Below are 22,827 nucleotides of genomic sequence, written 5' to 3'. Positions count from 1 at the left end.
AACACGCTAAATTCACAAGAACGATGGAGATGGACAAAACAGATGCCAGTGATGCAGACACAGCTGAAAGTGAAATGCCAACAAATTCCTATGAAGCAAACCCCTGGACATATTTAATCGACCACTTTGATTTCACTTTGAGTAAATTTTTAATGAGCTACTTTTTACTTTTACTTGAGTAGATTTTTTAAAGGGTAACTTTACTTGTACTTTAGTAAAAGTAACAGTACTTTTACTTGAGTGCAAAATTTTATTACTTTTTCCACCTCTGCTGGGATATAACCCCAGTAGAGGCCATGACTGAATAAGAACATGGGTAGGTAGGTTTTGGTTGTTGGAAGGTGAGAGAGGGAGTGTTGGTAAGGAAGGGGCCTACACATTTAATCCAATGGACACAAGTGTGGCAATTTAGTGGTGCTGGGATTTGAACTGATGAGCCTAAATGCTCTAACCAGTGAGCTACCACTGCTCAACTGACTGATTATTTGATAGGCTCGCTAATAAACTCTGGGGCTTCCCAGGATCAGGTATGGAACTGATTTAATAGCAGCACCATATAATTCTGGAAATACAGGACGCTGGCAGCAGACCTTTTAGGTGCTGTGGGTTGTGAAATAAGGTCTCCATGGATCCGAACTTATTTCCTAAGATGTAGGTACTCCCGTGGGTTTTTGACCTGACTGGGATTTTGGAAGCAGGGTCGGCAGCCTTGTGCTTTTTGCCTGAGGGGGGCGAGCTATAATGCACTAGGTGTTCTGGTTCCTTTCTATAGTGGCCAGCACTGATTTTTTTTTCCACTGATTTATGCTCCATTGTGGGGATGGGCTGTGGTTTGGTCTCCACAAACATGGGTTAGTCTTGGGTGCCCATAATCCTGTCACATGATCCTGTACTGGTATATAATTGACAATCAGTGTTAATGTTATAGATGGGTTATTTCCAAAACAGTTCAGGATGTGGACAACATTTTAGTTATGGGTGTCACTGTTAGTAAGTATTAATACTATAATACAGGTCCTTCTCAAAAAATTTGCATATTGTGATAAAGTTCATAAAAAATTAGCATATTTCATTTGACCAATAAAAGAAAAGTGTTTTTAATACAAAAAAAGTCAACCTTCAAATAATTATGTTAAGTTATGCACTCAATACTTGGTCGGGAATCCTTTTGCAGAAATGACTGCTTCAATGCGGTGTGGAGTGGAGGCAATCAGCCTGTGGCACTGCTGAGGTGTTATGGAGGCCCAGGATGCTTCGATAGTGGCCTTAAGCTCAACCAGAGTGTTGGGTCTTGCGTCTCTCAACTTTCTCTTTACAATATCCCACAGATTCTCTATGGGGTTCAGGTCAGGAGAGTTGGCAGGCCAATTGAGCACAGTAATACCATGGTCAGTAAACCATTTACCAGTGGTTTTGGCCCTGTGAGCAGGTGCCAGGTCGTGCTGAAAAATTAAATCTTCATCTTTATAAAGATTTTTAGCAGATGGAAACATGAAGTGCTCCAAAATCTCCTGATAGCTAGCTGCATTGACCCTGCCCTTGATAAAACACAGTTGACCAACACCAGCAGCTGACATGGCACCCCAGACCATTACTGACTGTGGGTACTTGACACTGGACTTCAGGCATTTTGACATTTCCCTCTCCCCAGTCTTCCTCCAGACTCTGGCACCTTGATTTCCGAATGGCATGCAAAATTTGCTTTCATCCGAAAAAAGTACTTTGGACCACTGAGCAACAGTCCAGTGCTGCTTCTCTGTAGCCCAGGTCAGGCGCTTCTGCCGCTGTTTCTGGTTCAAAAGTGGCTTGACCTGGGGAATGCGGCACCTGTAGCCCATTTCCTGCACACGCCTGTACACGGTGGCTCTGGATGTTTCTACTCCAGACTCAGTCCACTGCTTCCGCAGGTCCCCTAAGGTCTGGAATCGGTCCTTCTCCACAATCTTCCTCAGGGTCCAGGAACCTCTTCTCGTTGTGCAACGTTTCTGCCAGACTTTTTCCTTCCCACAGACTTTCCACTGAGGTGCCTTGATACAGCACTCTGGGAACAGCCTATTCGTTCAGAAATTTCTTTCTGTGTCTTTTCCTCTTGCTTGAGGGTGTCAATGATGGCCTTCTGGACAGCAGTCAGGTCAGCAGTCTTACCCATGATTGCGGTTTTGAGTAATGAACCAGGCTGGGAGTTTTTAAAAGCCTCAGGAATCTTTTGCAGGTGTTTAGAGTTTATTAGTTGATTCAGATGATTAGGTTAATAGCTCGTTTAGAGAACCTTTTCATGATATGCTAATTTTTTGAGATTTTTGAGAATTTGGGGTTTTCATGAGCGGTATGCCAAAATCATTAATATTAAAACAATAAAGGCTTGAACTACTTCAGTTGTGTGTAATGAATCTAAAATATATGAAAGTCTAATGTTTATCAGTACATTACAGAAAATAATGAACTTTATCACAATATGCTAATTTTTTGAGAAAGACCTGTATAATAATGCAATAATGTAATTTCTAAAAAAGGGAAAAGTGGCCTATTTCTTCTTTAAACTATAGTCAAAATTCTGTAAAAAAAAAAAAAAATCAAGCAATTACTTCCCAAGACAGCCTAGATATAATGAAAATGAGGGTGTTTTTTTTTTTTTCTGTGTAAATCATAGTGATTACTAATCAAAAAAAGTGGGTTGTGGAATTTTCTTTTGAGGTGGTAGCCTATATAAGTTCCTCGGAAGTTTCTAAAAGACCAAATACTCAAGAGCTCAACGCAGTCAACAAGTCGACCCATCCTGCCGTGAGCACCCCGAGCCGACCCGAGCCGACCATGCCCTCTCTGAACTGTGAGTACCGGCATCTGAGTGCCTCCCCTTTCGTCCTCCCTCCTCCTGCTCTTCCGCATCTCTCACACACTTGTCTCACACACTTCTCTCTCTCTGTAGATCTTGGCTTATTTCTGCTTGCACTGCTCCCCGTGGCTTCGTTCGCGCCATACAGCGGAGACGCGGATCTTTACGAGACAGCGCGAGGCGAGGCGCAGAATGAGGCGCACGCGGGGGAAATCAAGTGGCACAAGATCGCCAGAAAGATGCACAACGACATCTGGCGCGTCCGCGACGAGCAGGTAAAGCGCGCGTGCAGTTAGAGAGGCGGATCAAAGAGCCTTTGATTTATTGATTTATTTGATCGTTGTGAATTCGTCAAAATGACTGGGATTATTTGAACTCCAGTTTGTAAGGGACTTCGGAACCAGCAACATGACCGAATTCGCCAGTTTGAGGATGCCGCTGTTCGAGATGCCTCTGCTCACCTCCGAGGACGGGTGTGTGCCCTACAACTTAAGCCCGGTAGGTAGAGGTTTTTTTTGTTTGTTTGTTTTTTAGAAAAAGTGTTGTATAAGAATTAAAGTGTTAGAAAAGTTTAATAATAATGAAATGGTATTAATAGTGAAATCACTATAAAACCTCCCCACTGGTTAATTACTGTGAGAATAAATCTTGTTTTAATCCTTTACCAATGAATAGGTTTGCCTCCCTACTGTTTGCCCATATGTCAAGATTTTAGATATATTATCATGGGCTAATTACATAAGGCGTTCTTACACTTTGTTGATATTATGCCTTATTAGGCTTAGATGATGTGGAAGTTTATCAGTAAACCTGATAATGTCTGGTTTTATTTATCAGGCTTAGTGATGCTCTGGTTGAAACTTTTTTCTGGTTGAAAATTGAAACTCAGGTTTAGGCCAAGCCTAAAAATAGGTCTGTCAACTACATAGGTTTCAAAAAAAAAAAAAAAAAATTAAAGCTGAAAGCATTTTCTACTGAAAGTCTTGTATTAAAGACCATGTTCTCAATCTGCGTTGTGTGTTTACAGATTAATTGTCTTCAAGCTATCTACAATGGTTTGAGGAAATACCAGCTTTCCCTGCCCTATGTAGAGAGACAAAACTTGACTGCAGATCACATGGTGGCTATTAAAGAGGGGACAGCCGGACTGTTACATTTTATCAAAGATACAGTAAAAGTAAGTGATTCTAAAACACACACACAAACACACATCTACTGTACATTCCAAGAAACAGAGGATAAAAAACTACATATGTTATGTAGATATGGGCCACCGAGATAAGATTCTGGTTTTAAAGCTGAGCGTCTACCACTACTATCGATTGCCGATTTTTATTCTAATCGACAACTGTTGTTGATTTCAGCCTCTAAAAACAAAAGATTTCACAATATTCGTTTTTTAAAGGCATATTTCTTGAATTTGAACATGTGGTGTAAGATACAAACACATACCATGTATTTTGAGATCTTCATTATTTTGTACATAACACAAAATCTTGTTTATTCTCAAGTTTATTCAATGAGAATAAACACTCCATTCTTATGAACAGACCTACAGTACTGTGCAAAAGTCTTGAGCCATGCCTCACTTCTTCATATTAAATTCAATAGGTTGAAAGAAATTAAAACAAATGGTTTACTGTGACAGGCTGCAAAGTGCCTAAAGATACAATTGAAAAATGCAACAACCTCAGCAGCAACCTCCTTTCCCCTCTCGTCTGTTCCAACCACTCAGCATTCAGCATCACCAGTTTACTAATCACCGGCCTGATCATCTGTCATTATCTGCACCTGTATCTCACTGGTTCAAGCATTAGATGTTAGATTCTTTTTTAATACTTGAGTGACTTATAAGGCACTGTGTGGCTTAACAAACAAAATATATTCCTGTGGAACTGCTCAGATTCAGTGACTGGAATACATTTGAAAATTATACAAGAAAGTTTCACGCTTTGGAAGCAAAATATCAAGAAATGAGGGGGTCAGGACTTTTGCTGCAGTACTGCATGTATAGTAAAAACATTTCTGTTAGCATTTAAACTAAGAGAGATGAAAGGCAGTGGGGAAATTGTATTTACCCACAAGTTTTGCAACTTAAATTATTTTTGAAGGTTTACCCTATTCATGTTTCCTGATTAAAGATACACATACTAAAGCGCCTTAATGATCATACACCAGCGTGTACATGTGACTCACCAGCGTGATACACTACCGTGTACATGTGGCTCTAATCTAAACATACAACACTCGTGCATCTTCTTGTCTTTACATGATATTACAGTTAGTACTTAGTTGCCAAGTGCTAAAAAGTCCTCTTTATGTAATAAGAGGTGCTCTTTTGTGTCTCAGCAGTATTACATTTACTGATGTATTTAGTTTGGAAAATCTTAAAAAAGCCTAAACAAAAAACAAAACTATCAGCAAAAATGTTTTTTTTAAATACTGAAGATAGCATTGATTAAAGACATGTAGCATGTTAAAATTGCAACCCTAAGCAGTGCTATTTTTTAATCTGTATTCTGTTATCTCTCTCTTCACTTCTAGTTTCTCATATTGAATGATCAAAGCTGTGCTCCAAGTCCCTTCAGTTTGTGTAGATCAAAATCAGTTATTATAGCTAAGTACGAAAGCATAAAAAACATAACTTGGTATTCATTACCAGAACAAAGAAAGAAAAATAGGGGGGAAAAAATTGTAACAATGATAGTTCAAACCAGGGTTGTTGATTGTTCAGGATAAGAGAAGACAGTCATGAGAGTAAAAACTCCCTTTATTTCTTTATATAATCCCGTTACACTAACTCACTTTTCTCAGTATGCCTGAGCCCTGAGAGGACTGCCTGCTTCACTTCATCACTGGCCTCCCTGGAATTGGTTTCATTACCAAAGGCATTTTGCTAATGCAGGACAATGCACAACCTCTTCCTGCACCACAGGAACTCGGATGGAATTTATTGCCACATTCCCATATAGTTCTGACCTGGCTCCAAGAATTCAACATTTATGGATATGAAAGGAGCTCCTGGAAGGCCAAGGTTCCAGATGTGAAGCAGGCAGTCTCATCATGGCTCCAGCCTGGAACCACCAGTGTAAAAAGTTCTCTCAGCGTACTGAGACAACTTTCTACATTGGTGGAATCTAAGCATTTGTAAAACGCTGAGAAGTGCTTTAGTACAGCAGGGATTATATAGAGAAAGAAACTTAGCTTTTACTCTGTGTAAATGTGTTATTTTACATAATCAAAAGTCCCAATTTGACTTGAACATTTCTCACTTCACAGTGTGATGAGTACATAGACTCATGCTAACTTTAAAACATTCTCTGCATTTGCATCTGCAGGTAGATGATGACACAGTCCACCTTCCCTTCTTGACCGAGTTATCAGACGATTCAGCGTGGACCCGAAAGATAAAGACGCACTCCATTCTGTACAACTTCAAAGACTTCATGGCTGATACAAGCAGAGCCATTACCTACTTATCTAACCAGATGAAGTCTCGCATGAAAATGAAACACATTGCAAGGGAAGAAGGGTGGCTCTTAAAACACAAGCAATGAAGTGTCTAATGTACCGTTGATTTTATTTATATGGTCACATATTTATTATTTATCTATTTATTGCAATAATTTAAAAAAATAATTATATTTAAACTTAGAATGACTAAAAGTGAAGTGGATTAATTCTCAGTAATACTTAGTAGAATACAAGATTGTGGTTGGAGTGTTCATATGTGTTATGTTAACACGTGACTCTTGTAAAAAGAAATAAAGCTTCAAAATAAACATCAGTAGTTTCATCATTTATTCGCTCATACTGGGGGAAACATTGAAATCAAAGTTTGAGCTAAATTGAGTGTAGGGAAAAATTAATAAACTATCAAATACAATATACTCCAGTCACATGGTCCAGACATCATGATAAACAATGTTTTCAAACACTGAGATGGAGAAGATGGAAAACAAAACAGTGCTGAGAACATATTGAACAATAACGTCCATTTTCGAGATGACAAAACCCCTCAGCTGTGTATTACAGGATGTAAAGATGATGTGGTGTTCTGCAGAAGCACTTCATCTTCACTCCTTCAACCCCAAAGCAAACTGGTGAAACATACAAAAAAAAAAAAAATGTTAGTTACAAACAAGACAGTGGAAAGGAAGATACACAGCTTTGACTATTGTTAATCTAGATTTCTTAATATTTAAATTACTGAAACAAGCAGGAAAACTAACTCCCCTACAGATGAACATACAATAGCTCAACAATAATAATAATAAAATACATTTCCATTGCGTAAAAAATCTGAATCTGTTCTTAAAATTGTACGGTTGTCTGCTACGCTGCAGGGGTTGGACAATAAAATTGAAACACTGGCCAATTTGGTGTTGGAGGTTTCATGGCTAAATTTGACCAGCCTGGTGGCCAGTCTTCATTGATTGCACATTCCACCAGTAACAGCAGAATGTGAAGGTTTAATTAGCAGAGTAATAGCAAAGTTTTGCTTGAAATATTGCAATGCACACCTTATGGGTGACATATCAGAGTTCAAAAGAGGACAAATTGTTGGTGCACATCTTACAGGTGCATCTGTGACCATGACAGCAGCAAGTCTTTGTAATGTATCCAGGGTAATGTCAATATATCAACTAGAAGGACGAACCACATTCATCAGGAGTAACTGTAGACGCAAGCAAAAGCTGTCTGAAAGGAATGTATGGGTGCAAAAAAAAACATAAAACCACAGCTGCCCAACTCACTGCAGAATTAAATGTGCACCTTAACTTTCCTGTTTCCACCAAAACTTTTCGTCTGGAGCTCCACAGGGTCAATGTTCACGGCCGGGCTGCTATGGCCATAACCTCTGGACACTTGTGCCAAAATCTTGGGCTGTGGACAATGTGAAACATGTATTGTTCTCTGATGAGTCCACCTTCACTGTCCCACATCCGAGAGAGTTACGGTGTGGAGAAGCCCCAAAGAAGCGTACCACCCACACTGTTGCGTGCCCAGATTAAAGCATGGGGGTGGATCAATGATGGTTTGGGATGAAATATCATGGCATTCCCTAGGCTCAATACTTGTGCTAGATGGGCATGTCACTGCCAAGGACTACCGAACCATTCTGGAGGACCATGTGCACCCAATGGTTCAAACATTGTATCCTGAAGGCGGTGCCGTGTATTAGGATGATAATGCACCAATACACACAACAGGACTCGAGACAGAGTGGTTTAATGAACATGAAAATGAAGTTGAACATCTCCCATGGTCTGCAGTCACAAGATCTAAATATTGAGCCCCTTTGGGGTGTTTTGGAGGAGCGAGTCAGGAAACGTTTTCCTCCACCAGCACCACGTAGTGACCTGGCCTCTATTCTGCAAGAAGAACGACTCAAAATCCCTTTGGTCACTGTGCAGGACTTGTATCTGTCATTCCCGAAACAAATTAATGCTGTTTTGGCTGCAAAAGGAAGCCCTATACCATACTAATGAATTATTGCGGTCTAAAACCAGGCGTTTCAGTTTCATTGTCCAACCTCTGTATGTTAATAAGGTAAACATAATATAATAAACATGTCTAAGCCAGGTTCATAAAAACAACTTGGACAGCGTATTCAGAGCAAATAAAATGAGTTAAGAATCTGAGTATTCATGATGATCTCTGCAAAAATGTCATTTCAATCACTGATCTAACAAAGACATCCATCATTCCTTCTGGCAAGATGTTGTGGTTAGCCTCCAAGTGGCGCAGTGGTAAAGTGCTCGCCCTATCATCCGGAGATCGGTGGTTCGAACCCCGGGTGATGCTGTTTTCCTCTCACAGGCGAAGGCACAGAGAGAGCTGATTGGCCGAGCTCTCTCAGGGGGGAGGGATGAGAGGTACTTGCGCTCCCACATTAATCACGGCTCTACAGCCAATCAGGGGCGTCTGTGAGCTCGCGCACACGGAAGGAGCGACTAGCGCTTTCCTCCGAGTGTGTTACTCCACCCCTAACTGTTCGTGAGCAAGCAGCTCGAAAAGATGCGGTCAGCTGACGTCACGCCGTTCGGAGGGAACACGTGATAGTCATCGGCCCTCCCGGCTCAGTGGTAGTAGTAGCCTTAATGTGGGAGCCCCCTAGTGATGGGGAGGAATTAGCCACGACTAAATTAGGAAGAAAATTTAAAAAACCCAAAGAGAAAAAAAAAAGATGTGGTTAAATAAAACCCTTCACAGGATGCACTGTTCAACAAAACAATTAAGTCCTCTAACATCTCATCACCCTGCCATTGGTTAGTTTACTGTACAGCAATAGACTTCATGGGTTACCCACAGATCTCGGACAAAAAAATAAATGCTCACACTACTATTTCATTCAACTGCATTCAGCTTTGATCACATGCTTCCAAATATCTCAGTGTAATCCCAGAAATATCCCAGTGCCATCAGGGAAGAAAAACCTTCATAGATGTGATACCGTGGACATTCAATACATTCGGGTCACCAGCTGACTTCATTTTATTCCCACATAACATTGCTAAGCCTAGGCCTGACCAACTGAAGTAACCCCAAATCAATACACTGCCTCCAGAGGCTTGTACAGTGGGCACCTATGCATGTTGTGTGCATCGTTTTATGCGCTTCCCATCTTACACTGATGCACCCCTTGCTCTGGAATAGGCTTAATCTGGACTCGGACATCATGACCTTTCAAGGTCATCAAGTACTTAAAAATCTTCATGCTCCCCTAACAAACAAGCATTTTGTCTGATTAATCTCATTAACAAGTGGTTTTCTTATGGTCACCGTCCAAATCCTGTAAGTTCTCATTACATTGTGTGTGAAAGTAGTGAAACCCATGATTCTGGGTTTTCCAGCACAATATTTTAAGATTTTGAGATTCTAGTGGTTTTACCTCATTAATAGGCGGTGTACAGAAAAACTTGTGCCCAGTAAAATTCCCCAATTAGTTGGAAAATTAGTTGAAAATGGCATGTGTTAGAAGCACCGCTTGCGCGCTGCCACTCGACCCACACACTCACTTTTGAGTTTTGAGACTCTAAAGGCATTTGAGATGGTAAAAACGTCTGTTTCTTTCCCATCTTGACTGGTTGTGGTAGGAGTGAATTCTTCTGTAATTTTTTTTTTAGAAATAATAATTATAAATTCATTTTGTCTCTATCTATCTAACTACTAAATTGAAAAACATTATTAGATCTTCCATCTGATTTAAACTGTTTAGGTAAATTTTATTACTTATCTGGGGGAAAAAAAATTCTTATCATTCAATTTCATCACTTATCTGAGAAAAAGAATTTATTCTTATTAGTCATCTCATGTGCCAACTCTAAAAATGTGTTTTTCAGCAAATTCTTCTTCCTTTCCTGATTTTCTTTTTTATTTTCTTCTCTCTTTCTTTTATACTAGTCTGTTTTCCCCTTTGGCTTTTCCATGATCACTCTTTTATATTAAAAAAATATTGTTTGTGTTTAAAGGTTTGCTCTGGGTGTCATCTTATTTGTAATTCTATAAGTATCGCGATGTTTATAAAATCGCAATACTTTTGAATGATAAACTCAAACCCTAATAAATAAATTATCAAAAAACAAAGAAAATTAAACCTACGGAATGTGGGATCTGGCTAAAATTCTGCTTGTTAAAATTATTTTAGCTTTAATAAGAGGAAAATAATAAGCAAAAGAACATACAGTGCATCCGGAAAGTATTCACAGCGCAGCACTTTTTCCACATTTTATGTCACAGGCTTATTCTAAAATAGATTAAATTCAATTTTTTTTCTCAGAATTCTACACACAACACCCCATAATGACAACATTAAACAATTTTACTTTAGATTTTTGCAAATTTATAAAAAAAAAAAAAGAGAGAAAGCACAAAAAGAGAAAGCACATATACATAAGTATTCACAGCCTTTGCCATGAAGCTCAAAATTGAGCTCAGACGCATCCTGTTTCCCCTGATCAACCTTAAGATGTTTCTGCAGCTTAATTGGAGTCCACCTGTGGTAGATTCAGTTGATTGGACATGATTTGGAAAGGCACACACACCTGTCTATATAAGGTCCCACAGTTGACTCATGTCAGAGCACAAACCAAGCATGAAGTCAAAGGAATTGTCTGTAGACCTCCGAGACAGGATTGTCTCGAGGCACAAATCTGGGGAAGGTTACAGAAAAATTTCTGCTGCTTTGAAGGTCCCAATGAGCACAGTGGCCTCCATCATCCATAAGTGGAAGAATTTCAAAACCACCAGGCCTCTTCCTAGAGCTGGCCAGCCATCTAAACTGAGTGATCTGGGGAGAAGGGCCTAAGTCAGGGAGGTGACCAAGAACCCGATGGTCACTCTGTCAGAGCTGTAGAGGTCCTCTATGGAGAGAGGAGAACCTTTCAGAAGGACAACCATCTCTGCAGCAACCTTCTGGAAGGTTCTCCTCTCTCCACAGAGGACCTTTGGAGCTCTGACAGTGTGACCATCAGGTTCTTGATCACCTCCCTGATTGTAATGGTACATAAAAACAAAAAAAGTCACGGTTGAGTCAGGCTTGTTCACAATTCAGAATTGAATTGAGAATGACTCCTAAATTCCAATTCAATTTTTGAATTTGAATTGATGTCAAAAACAGGATCCAGAATTACAATTCGAAATTGAATTAAAGGAAGCAGAATTGCAATTCAATACAAATTCAAAGAAATTCCTATACATAAGTGAAGTGTTTAACAATGAAGCTTTACAATATATGTGTGATATGATTTCATTACATATTCTATAAATGATATTAGTTTGAAGTACTTGTACAGGTTACATTAACAGGAAATGTTTCCCCCCAGCAATAAATGTTAAAAGCTCTATTCACAGAACACATAATTAAGTTTGATTTATTGGAATTGGAATTTTGTGGAACACAATGGAACGTCCAATCCCAGAATGATTTGCTTTAAAAAGGTTGCCAAACAATTTGAGGTGGACATTTGTTTGAAAGCTTCTTTTCTACACAATGGAATGTCAACACTGGACTTTTTAAGTTTCAAAAGTCCCTTACAACTTCAGATTACAAATGTTTATAGATTTAACACCTATATATGTTAACAGCAACATGGGAAATAATAGCAGGCCTAAAAGGTCATTTGTACTAGTACATTTAAAAAAAAACAATTCCAACAAGAACACCAGGAAACCACAGAGCCATATGCAAGCACTGCAGTGCTCCAGTCTGTGGCTCCATCAAGGCTACTTCGAATTTCAAAAGGCATTTACAAGTAAGTTACTTAGACAGCTGTTTAACAAAATTTGAAGAAATAAAATGCTTACAGGTGGCTGCCATGCTCGACCCAAGTTTTAAGTTGAACTGGTGTATTGGTGAAGAGCAGGTAATAATCAAAAACCTTCTCAATGCAAAAGTTGAATCTGCCTCCCCATAGGGAATGCAACCATGAATGGCAGTGCTCAACCAAAGAAACGCCCAAAACTGTTTTCCTACATGGAAAGCCAATCATCTGCCATGCCAGCTGACACAGCCCCACATGAGGTCCCTGTGTACTTCAGTACCCCTTGTCTTACAGAGGATACTGATCCTTTGGTCTATTGGAAAGAAAACCAAAGCCTTTTTCCTACTATAGCTCAACTTGCATGTAAATATTTTGCCATACCAGCTTCCTCTGCACCTGTTGAGATAATCCTTAGTGTTGAAATTAATGTAATTGTATGTGAGATTCAACACATTCTTTCTGTTGCATGACTGTGTGGAATGTCTTTAAATTGCCATGAATTTAATTCCACTTCCTGTCATTCCAATTCAAATTCAAAATCAACTTCCTGTGGGGCGGAATCAATTAAATTCAAATTCCAACTCATGAATTGAATGTCGGCCAATTTTGAAATTCTGAATTGTGCTCAAGCCTGGGTTAAGTACATTTTCATAACACTGAATGGAAAAAAAAAAAGACTTGAGGATCCCGTGAATTCATCGTTCACATGAACATTGAGCAAGTGGAACGCGTGATCCTAAAAATCGACTTCAATATCAACTTGCAGAAGATATTTATCTGTCTGTGGGAACTGTACACAATAATTCACCAACACATTACAGGAACAGGGCTGGTAGTTATTTCCACATCCCCCGTACAGTCTTGACCTCGCTCCAAGTCATTTCCAAATATTTCAAATAAACACATGATTAATTTTTTACGTACATTTCTTTCTTTTTTTTTTTTTTTTAATCTTAATACCTACTAGGTATCTAGGGGCATGAACAGTAACAGCACATGTAAAGCAAACAGAGAACATAATGGTTCTTTCTTTTAATAAGGGATATTTAATTGATATTTAAAAAAAAAAAAAAAAACACTTCTGTGTTGAAAAAAGTAAGTCTTTTGTGAAAAACTCTTTTTGGCCGAAACAGAGAACTCGACCTTATTGTCTACTCTTCTCATCTATTCCTTATTTATGGAAAATCATATAATCAGCATGGTTTCACAGAGCATCAGAAATAAACTTCTTACCTTTAAATTAGGTGTACTGCATTTTAAGAACAACCCAAATTACAGTTTTTTTTGACAGACTGGTAAACAGACCATTGACTGTTTACCAGTGTCTAACATCACCAGTTGACACTTTAAAGCATTTCGGCACCAAAGAGCTATCGGGATTTTCCCTATTCTTCCATTATGCAGGTCTTCAGCTGCGCAAAGTCTTTGCTATATTTTGCACTACATTATGCACCACACATTCTCAGTTGGGGCAGGCCAGTCTAGCACCCACGCTTTGTGCTTAGCAACCATGCGTGGGTAATAAAAGCAGAAGGTGTTTGATGTTGACCTGCTGGAAATTACAGGAAAGTCAAATATTGTGTTTCATGGCAGAATATATTGATCCAAAAAGAACAAATTTTTCTGCATTAACGGTTCTATACCAGATACGCGATTTACCCACGCCACAGGCACACCTATACCACCGGCTTTTGGACATGATTCTGATAGCTTAGATAGTTATTTTTCTCCTTGACCCAGGGAACATGACGGCTGTTGAGTGTCCAAATAACTGAAACTTAAAATGTTGACTTATCGGACACCAAACTTTTTTTTCAGTGTGGCACTGTCTATCTCAGAAGAGACCAAGCCCAGAGAAGTCTTTGACACCTCTAAACATTATTGATGTATGGCTTCATTAAGCGTTAAGTTGCATTTGGAAATGCAGCGACTAATGGTGTTAAATGGACAAAGGTATTCCAAAGTGTTCCCCGAGTCCACATCATGCCATCTACTACAAAATGACAGTTTTTAAGACAGTGAAGAATGTTTGTTTGAAGAATGTTTGTTTAAAGAATCTTCACAATCAAAAAAGGTTCACAAGCATTCAGAAAAGGTTTTATGGCCCTGTCCTTGACTCATCGGGATTTGACGTGTTTCCTTGAATCTCTTGATGATGATGTGCTACAGCATTGGGGAATTTTATCCTAAAAGTATTATAAGGATAATTTGCTGTTGGCAATTCGGTAAACCTATCACAATGCTTGCTCTATAGGCGCTCTTTGACACCTTTCTTAGAAACTCTTTGTGTACTATAACATAATTGGCTCACTTGTTTAATAGCACTTGCCTCTCATCACATTGTAAGTTCTACTTGTCACATTATTTATCTAAAATCAGCCCTGTTCCAATGTTTTGTTTTGTTTTTCAAGTAAGTTGCAGCCACCAGATTTAAAATCTGTGCATATTTTATTTATCATATAACGTGGTACTGAAGAGTTTTCAATATAGTTCAAGGAGCATAGACTTTACAAATAACTCCTTTTTTTGTTGGTTTTCCATACTAACTAAAATTTTTTGGAATTAAGATTATATTAGTTTTAGATTAATCAATGTAAGTGTACATGCGTTTGTTAAATGCAACTTGAGAAAGAACATATCCTTCACTCAACTGAGTTAGGTGCCTAGCATGTTGCTAACAGAAGCCAAACTTGGGTACGATATACATCATCCCTCTGTGTGAGCAGTTGCTCATATTGGTCTGTGATTTACTGGTCTGTGTTTCACAGTGTTTTTACTAATTTCAGTGCAGACCCTATTAAAACTTGTTCACGTCTAATAGAGAATTGATGTCAGGTGAAGCAACAGGTTCGATTGGGTGCGCAAGCTGTAGTACCTGAGTATGTTGGGTTCTGGCATTCCAGGATCTGCTCCACGCTTGAATCCTGCAAAAGAAGAACATGTGAATGAAAGTGTGTTGCATTCAGAAACTCTTTTGCAGAAGTAAAACTTGCTGTCACTGTAAACACTGCACAGCAGTTTGATCGTAACAGATTGCCCGGGAGTGAATTTCTAGGAAATTCTGTGCAACAGATAAGTGCTGTGGCGAAACACTCATGCTCTTACTGAAAGTATACCAGAATAAATAGGGTTAATTGCTAAAGTGAAACCAACTTAAAACACCCATGTTTCTTGCTGTACGTCTTTCCAATTAAGGAAGAGCTTCATAAGGATATTTTCAGCGATGCACAAACTCTGCTATGCTTTTTTTTGGTTTGGTTTTATGCTGCACATAATTTAACAATTCAAAAAGAAAAGCAGTGTTAGCTGTGGTTTGCGCATCACTGAAAATATCTTTATAAAACCCTGTGCTAAAGTAGACTGTACGTCTGTGCACGACGATCCTAGTCAAGGTGGCTGTGAGCCCAATGTAGTCGTGCCAGTAAACATTCAGCGAGTGGAAAGTCTGATCCTTGAAACTCGACAGAAAAATGCCATCAAGAATCTGTGGAATGACCCGTGGTGAGCTGTGTTCAGGAGGAAACCCCCTCTGCAAAAGGGATTAGTTAATCTGTGTGCACTTGGGCGGCAAATTTCACAATTTTTTCTCCTGAATGACAAACATCTTAATGAAAAATCGATGAATCATTAATAATTAATGACAACCAGACACAAATTTCCTACTTAGTTGAAGTTTACTTTTTACAGTTTACAGTTCTAGTTTTTTTTTGTTAATAGGTAAAGTCTTATTTATAACACTTCTCGTGCAGTGTACTGATTCATTCTCCCCTGTCTCTCTCCCACAAACACACATACCCCTGTCTGTGAGCAGCCCCAGCCAAACATCGGCTGTGCACATGAAGCGCTGGAAAAACACACGTTCATGCTATTGAATGGTTAGTTTACGAGTGTTTTAGAACAACAATGGTCAGTTTCCAACACGGTTTCCATTTTTTTAAAATAAACATCACAAAAAAAAACTGCAGTTGTAGCAAGAAGTATGTAGACCTTTTATTCTAACTTCAGAGTGTACATGGATGGATGCAGTCTGCGGTACTTTACGGTAACTGAAATACCTAGTCATTAGTCTGTCTTACCTCAGGCTGCATTACTCATTCATATGAAAGTGAAAAGAATGGAAGTAGCAAGAAGCTGAGAAAGTAAAATTTATACTTTTGCTTAATAGTCAGCTCGAAAGAATTTTGCTCGGAACACTGGCAGCTCTGACGTAAACCCCGCTCTCTGATATGCGAACGTTTTTCTTCTTTTTGTTTTAAGAAAGTGCATCCGGTATACAAGTGGCTCGGCCAAGAAGTGACTCAGATATTCAACGAATGTTCAACTGAAACTGAAAAAGCGGAGCGCTTATGATAAATCCTGCTTCGGCACGCCCCATAAAAAGTGCAGAGTAACCAGAAACCGTGCTTGGATCCAGATCTGAATGGTCACTAAACAAAAGCTTAAGAGGATAAATATATCAGGCTAAATACCAGTTAAAAGGAAACTGCAGTGTTTAGGTTATTTTGTTTATTTGTGCCTGGATTGGGCATGCTGCTCCATCTTGAAGACAACCACACAGGAAATAACATCCTGGATTTAGACTTAACTCCAGAATGACATCTCTCCAGCTGCTAAATAAATAAACTATAAATAATCTGGTAATGTTTTCTGTATTTAAAGCACTGATTTACTTAGAAACCTGAATCATTATGGTAAATATAGTAATAACAGAAAAAAACTAAATCATATTTAGCAAGATAGGTGCTTTAATAAGGAATAACTGAACTGATAAAGTACAATGGTAGCCAAAAGGATTAAAACAATATACTCCAAGTTCTTCCTGTGCACTAATTAGTTGCCACTAAACAGGGCAAGCCTATCTGACTGAAGAGTTTCGGGAGCCGGGGTTTCCACCTCTGCACAAAAAATTATAAGTGAATTGCGAACTTCTGTGGCCAATTTCTGTACACGATGTTCAGGTAGCATCAAGCAGGCATGGATTGAGATGTATTTTTGCATCTATGCCCAGCCAGATCCTGCTGCTTCTGAAGAATAGAGTACGTCTAATTAAATACTTATTGTAGTAAAAAAAATTAAGTTTTTCAACAGCATAAAATAAATTATTCTTAATATCCTGATGTCATTATTTGAGAACATTATTAAAACTCGCTTTCACTTTTGTCTTTATGCTTTTCGTCATCACTGACTGGACAGGAGAGGATGAGGAGTTCGAGGATAAGAGTTTTGCAATGAACCCAATTTTAATGACAATTCCGATGTACAACAATCATTATAAGGTAATTGAGATTGAACCACTTCCTGTTTTTTCTCTTTCTCTTTTTTAAACATTGCTGGATTGCATATAAGGTTAAAAAAAATCTGTAATTTTTTTAAAAAGTAAAATTAAATGAACACAATGTTTTCAAAATCAACTAGTAATTCTGTTAAGGAATAATGAGCTCAAGATTAGAAGAGCGCATATCACAAGAGGAAATCAGTTCAGCTATCTCATCATTGCAATCTGGTAAGTCCCTGGGTCCTGACAGGTTCCCTGCAGAGTTTTTTAAATCATTCTCCTCATACCTTGCACCACAACTAGCTTTGGTTCTACCTGAATCTTTTAAGCAAGGTAAGCTGCCCGCGTCATTTAATGAGGCTCGCATTACCCTTATAGCAAAGAGAGATAAAGACCCAACAGAGTGCTCTTCATATAGACCAATCTCTCTTCTCAATGTGGATGTTAAAATCCTTGCTAAAGTCTTGGTTCGTAGATTAGAGAATGTTCTACCCTCTATTATATCTGAGGACCAGACCGGTTTTGTCAAAAATCGCTTTTATTACTTTAACATTCGACGTCTTATGGATGTCCTGTACACACCATCAGAGGGGATCCCTGACTGTGTCCTTTCTTTGGATGCTGAAAAGGCTTTTGATCGTGTGGAATGGGAGTATTTATTTAGGGCTTTAGAAAAATTCAATTTTGGTCCAAGTTTTATCACTTGGGTTAAATTATTATATTCAAGCCCTACTGCCTCAGTTCTGACAAATGCTCAGCAGTCTCAACCATTCGGCCTTCAGCGGGGAACTCGTCAGGGGTGTCCTCTTAGCCCATTACTTTTTAACCTTGCCATTGAGCCACTAGCAATTGCATTCTGTAGTTGCAGGGATATATCTGGGATTTGGAGGCAGGGAGAAAAACAAAGTTTCCCTTTATGCAGATGATCTTCTACTTTTTATATCAAATCCAATCTCCTCCCTTCCACCTGTGCTGTCATTGCTTAGTGAATTTAGCTACTTTTCAGGATATAAATTGAATTTGCGCAAAAGTGAACGTTTTCTGCTTAATAACACAGCAGTAACAACTGGTATGCAAAATTCTCTATTCAACATAGTGAAAAATCAGTTTACCTATCTTAGTATTACAATTACAAGGAAACATAAAGACCTTTGAACCAAACTAAAAAGGACTTGGGAAAATGGTCACCACTGTCCATGTCCCTGGTGGGCCGCATTAATGCCATTAAAATGAGTATTCTACTAAATTTTTATATCTCTTTCAGTCTGCACCTGTTTTTATTCCCAAATCTTACTTTGGTGCTTTAGATTCACCTATATCCTCCTACCTTTGGGAAGGTAAACATCCAAGATTGAATAAGTCCCTACTTCAAAGATCTAAAAGAGACGGTGGCATGGTTTTACCTAATTTTCATTTTTACTACTGGGCAGCAAACATTCGATCTGTCATCTTTTGGGCATATTTTCATAACCAACCTAATCGGCCTGCCTGGGTGGAAATGGAGATAAAGTCAGTCAAAAACCTCTCTGTCTCTGCACTTCTTGGATCTGCACTCCCCATCCCCTCAATAAAATTAATCAATAACTCAGTTGTTAGGCATACCTTGAGAGTATGAGCTCAGTTCAGAAAGCACTGCGGTCTTCTGGGCTTTTCTCTTTCCAGCCCTATCGTCTCTAACCATCTCTTCCAACCTTCTTTACATGATTCAGTGTTTCAAAAATGGTAAAATAAGGGTATCAAGCTTTGCAAAGATCTGTTTGTTGACCATATGTTTGCATCGTTTGAGGAGCTTTCTGAAAGGTTTAACCTACCTAGCTTTCTGAAAGGTTTAACCTATATCTGCAAGTAAGACACTTAATTCACTTTTTAATACGAAATTTCCCTGAGGCTCCTGCTGCAAATATTATAGATAATCTCCTATGTTTGTCCCCGCTGCGTAAAGTCCTAAAATCCACTATTTATGGTGGATTGATGGGTTCGAGTCACACCCCTTTAAGTAAAATTAAAACTGCTTGGGAGAAAGATTTAAATCTATCACTGTCAGATGATACTTGGAATTCAATTCTTAAACGTGTCAACTCAACTTCCTTATGTGCCCGCCACTCTTTATTACAGTTTAAGGTTGTACACAGAGCTCATTTCTCCGAACTTAAACTTTCCGATTTTTACCCAGACATTGATCCTTGTTGTGAGAAATGTAAAAGTGGAGAGGCGTCTCTTATTTATATGTACTGGACATGCCCGAAATTGAAAAAATTCTGGAGGGATGTTTTTAAAACCTTGTCGTATATATTGAAATGCAATCTTGAACCAGATCCTCTAATTGTTTTTTTTTTTTTTGGTATCACTGGAGAGGAAGACAAGCGTCTAACTCCAGCTAAACAGCGTTTGTTATCTTTTGCGACACCCCTGGCCAGGTGTTCTCTTTTATTCAAATGGAAGGATGCCACGTCACCCACTCACGCCCAGTGGCTCAGAGATATTATTTCTTATCTGTCCCTGGAGAAGATCCACTACTCAATCCGTTATTCAGACTTAAAATTCCAACAGGTGTGGGGGCCCTTCTTTCACTTTTTTCAAATACATTTATAGTTTGATTCCCTTTTTATTTAATCGTTTGTTTGTTTGTTTTCTTTTCCCTTTTTTTTGTTGTTGTACGCAAAACTAAAAAAAACCTGCAGCTCCAGGTTCTTTTATCTTTTTTCGTTTCTCTCCTTTTTTGTTATGCCTGGCGTCTAGCCTTTCCTTATACATGTAAAGCTCGCTTGGAGTTAGGGAGGGGTGGGGTGGGTGCTATAGGGATTTATAAGGAGGTTTTAAAATTTTGTATTAAAACATTACATGTCTACCCTGTAATATCCCTGTTTTAAAATCAATAAAAATATTGTTTAAAAAAAAAAAAAAAACCACACAGCCTTACTAGTATCATGTTGGCACTGTTAACCAAAAAGACAGACTGAAGTTTCTGTAAATAGTAAGTACATTTTCTTATTCAGTTTGCTTCCTTCAATATATTAAACAGCAAACTCGACACAATATGATTATCAGGTTCTCCACATACACTTGCAGCCTTTCCTGACTGTAAATAAATCATCAATTTGTTATACAAACTAATTGAACCCCCTAGCAAAAATCATTCAGACATCTAGCCGTGCCTGGATCAACATCAGGAGACAGGATCTGAAGCATCACATGTGCACCTGCATGCACTTCTGTCCATGTAATCAGACAATTCTGTCATGTGGCAGAAAAACAATGCTTAATATCACACAGATACAGGTCATGAGCTTCAGTGAGTCATAAAGAAAAAAACAAATCCCTGTGATCTCAGTGACTATGACCTCTCGCATGGTTGTTGGCAACAGATGTGCTCAATTTAGGAAAAGCTGAAATCTCACCTACAACAGGCATTCCTAATAAACTGGCCAGTGAGTCTATATATTCATACACATCATGTATTGCTGAAACCTTCAATTATCTTAATATGATTTTTTTGTCATATCAATTTCTAGAAGAAACATAAGTTTTACTCAAAGACTCTAATGTCAGAATGTTTTTTTTTATCAGTTTATCAGATTATAGACATGAACGCTGACAGAAGAATGACATCATGCTTTATCGTGAACTCAACTGCATCGCTCGTCACTTCTCACGTAAACGAAACAGGGTGCAAAGTCAACGGTTATGAAAACGAGAGTATTTGTATTGTGTACTCGATGTAGAAACAGCTTTTTTTTTTAAATAGGAAGTCTAAATATAAATAAATCCTTTCACTTCAGGAAAAAAATGAGGACTGCCGGTATTGCACATTGTTAGAAGTGTAAGAAACAAAATGACTAGAGAGTGACATGAAGCCATGCTGGGAACATGTGGTAACAGTGACGGAGCTTTTTATTTTTTTTGTAATAGGAAGTCTAAATATAAATAAATCCTTTCACTTCGGGAAAAAATTAAAACTGCCGGTATTGCACATTGTTAAACGTGTAAGAAACAAAATGACCTCAGAGTGACATGACGACATGCTGGGAACATGCGATCACAGTGACAGAGATTCTTCCTATGTTACCCAATATACCTAGTTGCATGAAGTGGAAAATCCAAGCAAAGACTACTTGTCTACTGAGTAGATGTAAAAGCAATCTGAGACACATGGCCAGAGGTTCAAATCCCAACAAATTTTACTGCCATTAATTAGACACTATTTGCACTATATTGCTTTTTAGATTTAAATACTTAATGAGAAATATTTTCATAGGTTGAAAATTCCCCTCAAAATATTTCTTATCAAGTATTTAAAAATAAACAGCAACTAGAAGTTATAAAGCCATAAGATTTTAACAACATAATTTACCTTAGTCTCATGAAATCAGAAAATTTTCATATATACACATACATACACACACACATACACACTTGCACTAATACTGTGCTGTTTTATATTCAAAGGCCTTAAGATAGTATTATTTTAATCTATAATTATATATTTAATAAACATAATAAATGAAATGTGATAAAACACTTAGAGTCTGCAACCTTCTGAAGTAGAAATTAAATGAAAACAAGCCTTCAGTGTAAAAACAGGATAAATAATTATCTTTGTGCAAGGCTGCATTACACAACCTTTGCTGTTGATTGTTTTACTAGAACAGCACGCCCCCAAGTGTTTTATCCTTAATTAACACTCAACCTTTGCTGGGGAAAAAATCTGAATGTCAACAATCCTGATGTAGAGTTAAATTTTATCTTACAAAAACATACATACACACCAAGGCCATGGGTAATGTTAGATCACGGCTGCACTAAATGTCACCATAGTAACAAGAACGTGCTTAGAGAGAAGAGGATGCTAGCTAGCTACTAGCATTAACTAGCATAGCGTGGAGCAAGGTTACTGACCTAGGTACAGAACAGTGGGGATAAAACCCCACCGAATAACGAACTGTCCGCACTGAAAGACCTGCTGCAACCGCTGCTTCGTCTCTTTGCTGAGCTTAGGCATGTTTAAGATAAATATTAATAAATATTACTGTACGGTTTAACTCCGAAACGCCAAAGATTGTGTCGAGCAAAGTCTCGAGGCCTGCGTCACTTCCCTAAGCGTGACGTAACCAGGGACGTCACCAAGACGCGACTAATTAGCATATAGTGAGGTTTAACCCTAAAGGTTAACATCACAAAGAAAATAATGTATTTTGGGGAATGTTGTAGTCTATAATAATTTTTTTTACTTATTATTTTTTTTTATTTATTCGAGATAATTTCTGTAATCATGATGTCATCCAATGTCATACTTTAATGTTGAAATTAGTTGTTTATACTTGCAATAAAAAGTTTAATAGTTGAGTGAAGTCACAGACTGAGAAGGAATATTCAGGAACATTTCACACATTACTAGAGACTTTTTCAGATTCAGAAAGGGGATCTTGTTCTCAAAGGAGTTTTCTTTGCACTGT

General features: G+C 38.3%; 2 protein-coding genes across 2 annotated transcripts; one reads left to right on the top strand and one right to left on the bottom strand.

The window, feature by feature from the left end:
- Positions 1 to 2,749: 2,749 nt before the first annotated feature.
- Positions 2,750 to 6,615, top strand: il6 (interleukin 6 (interferon, beta 2)). Its single transcript, XM_053493193.1, has 5 exons — positions 2,750 to 2,827; positions 2,927 to 3,108; positions 3,215 to 3,331; positions 3,861 to 4,010; positions 6,172 to 6,615. The coding sequence occupies exons 1-5, from the start codon at positions 2,812 to 2,814 to the stop codon at positions 6,388 to 6,390; spliced, it is 684 nt and encodes a 227-aa protein (XP_053349168.1). The 5' UTR covers positions 2,750 to 2,811; the 3' UTR covers positions 6,391 to 6,615.
- Positions 6,616 to 6,620: 5 nt separating this feature from the next.
- tomm7 (translocase of outer mitochondrial membrane 7 homolog (yeast)) lies at positions 6,621 to 22,489 on the bottom strand. Its single transcript, XM_053493194.1, has 3 exons — positions 22,271 to 22,489; positions 14,975 to 15,023; positions 6,621 to 6,933 (listed from the first exon to the last, which is right to left on the bottom strand). Exons 1-3 carry the CDS (start codon positions 22,371 to 22,373, stop codon positions 6,918 to 6,920), a joined length of 168 nt encoding a protein of 55 aa, XP_053349169.1. The 5' UTR covers positions 22,374 to 22,489; the 3' UTR covers positions 6,621 to 6,917.
- Positions 22,490 to 22,827: the final 338 nt, after the last annotated feature.

Source organism: Clarias gariepinus, chromosome 3 (genome assembly GCF_024256425.1).
Source record: "Clarias gariepinus isolate MV-2021 ecotype Netherlands chromosome 3, CGAR_prim_01v2, whole genome shotgun sequence".
NCBI classification, from domain to species: Eukaryota; Metazoa; Chordata; class Actinopteri; order Siluriformes; family Clariidae; genus Clarias; species Clarias gariepinus.
Note: the sequence above shows the minus strand (reverse complement) of the source record. Positions and strands in the feature narration are given on the sequence as shown.

Excerpts from the sequence above, each read along its gene's own strand:
- il6 (XM_053493193.1), top strand. Across the intron at positions 3,332-3,860 it reads TGCCCTACAACTTAAGCCCG|ATTAATTGTCTTCAAGCTAT; the intron begins GTAGGTAGAGGT and ends GTGTGTTTACAG. Across the intron at positions 4,011-6,171 it reads TTATCAAAGATACAGTAAAA|GTAGATGATGACACAGTCCA; the intron begins GTAAGTGATTCT and ends TTGCATCTGCAG.
- tomm7 (XM_053493194.1), bottom strand. The coding sequence starts at position 22,373 with ATGCCTAAGCTCAGCAAAGAGACGAAGCAGCGGTTGCAGCAGGTCTTT. Across the intron at positions 15,024-22,270 it reads CCCCACTGTTCTGTACCTAG|GATTCAAGCGTGGAGCAGAT; the intron begins GTCAGTAACCTT and ends CTTCTTTTGCAG.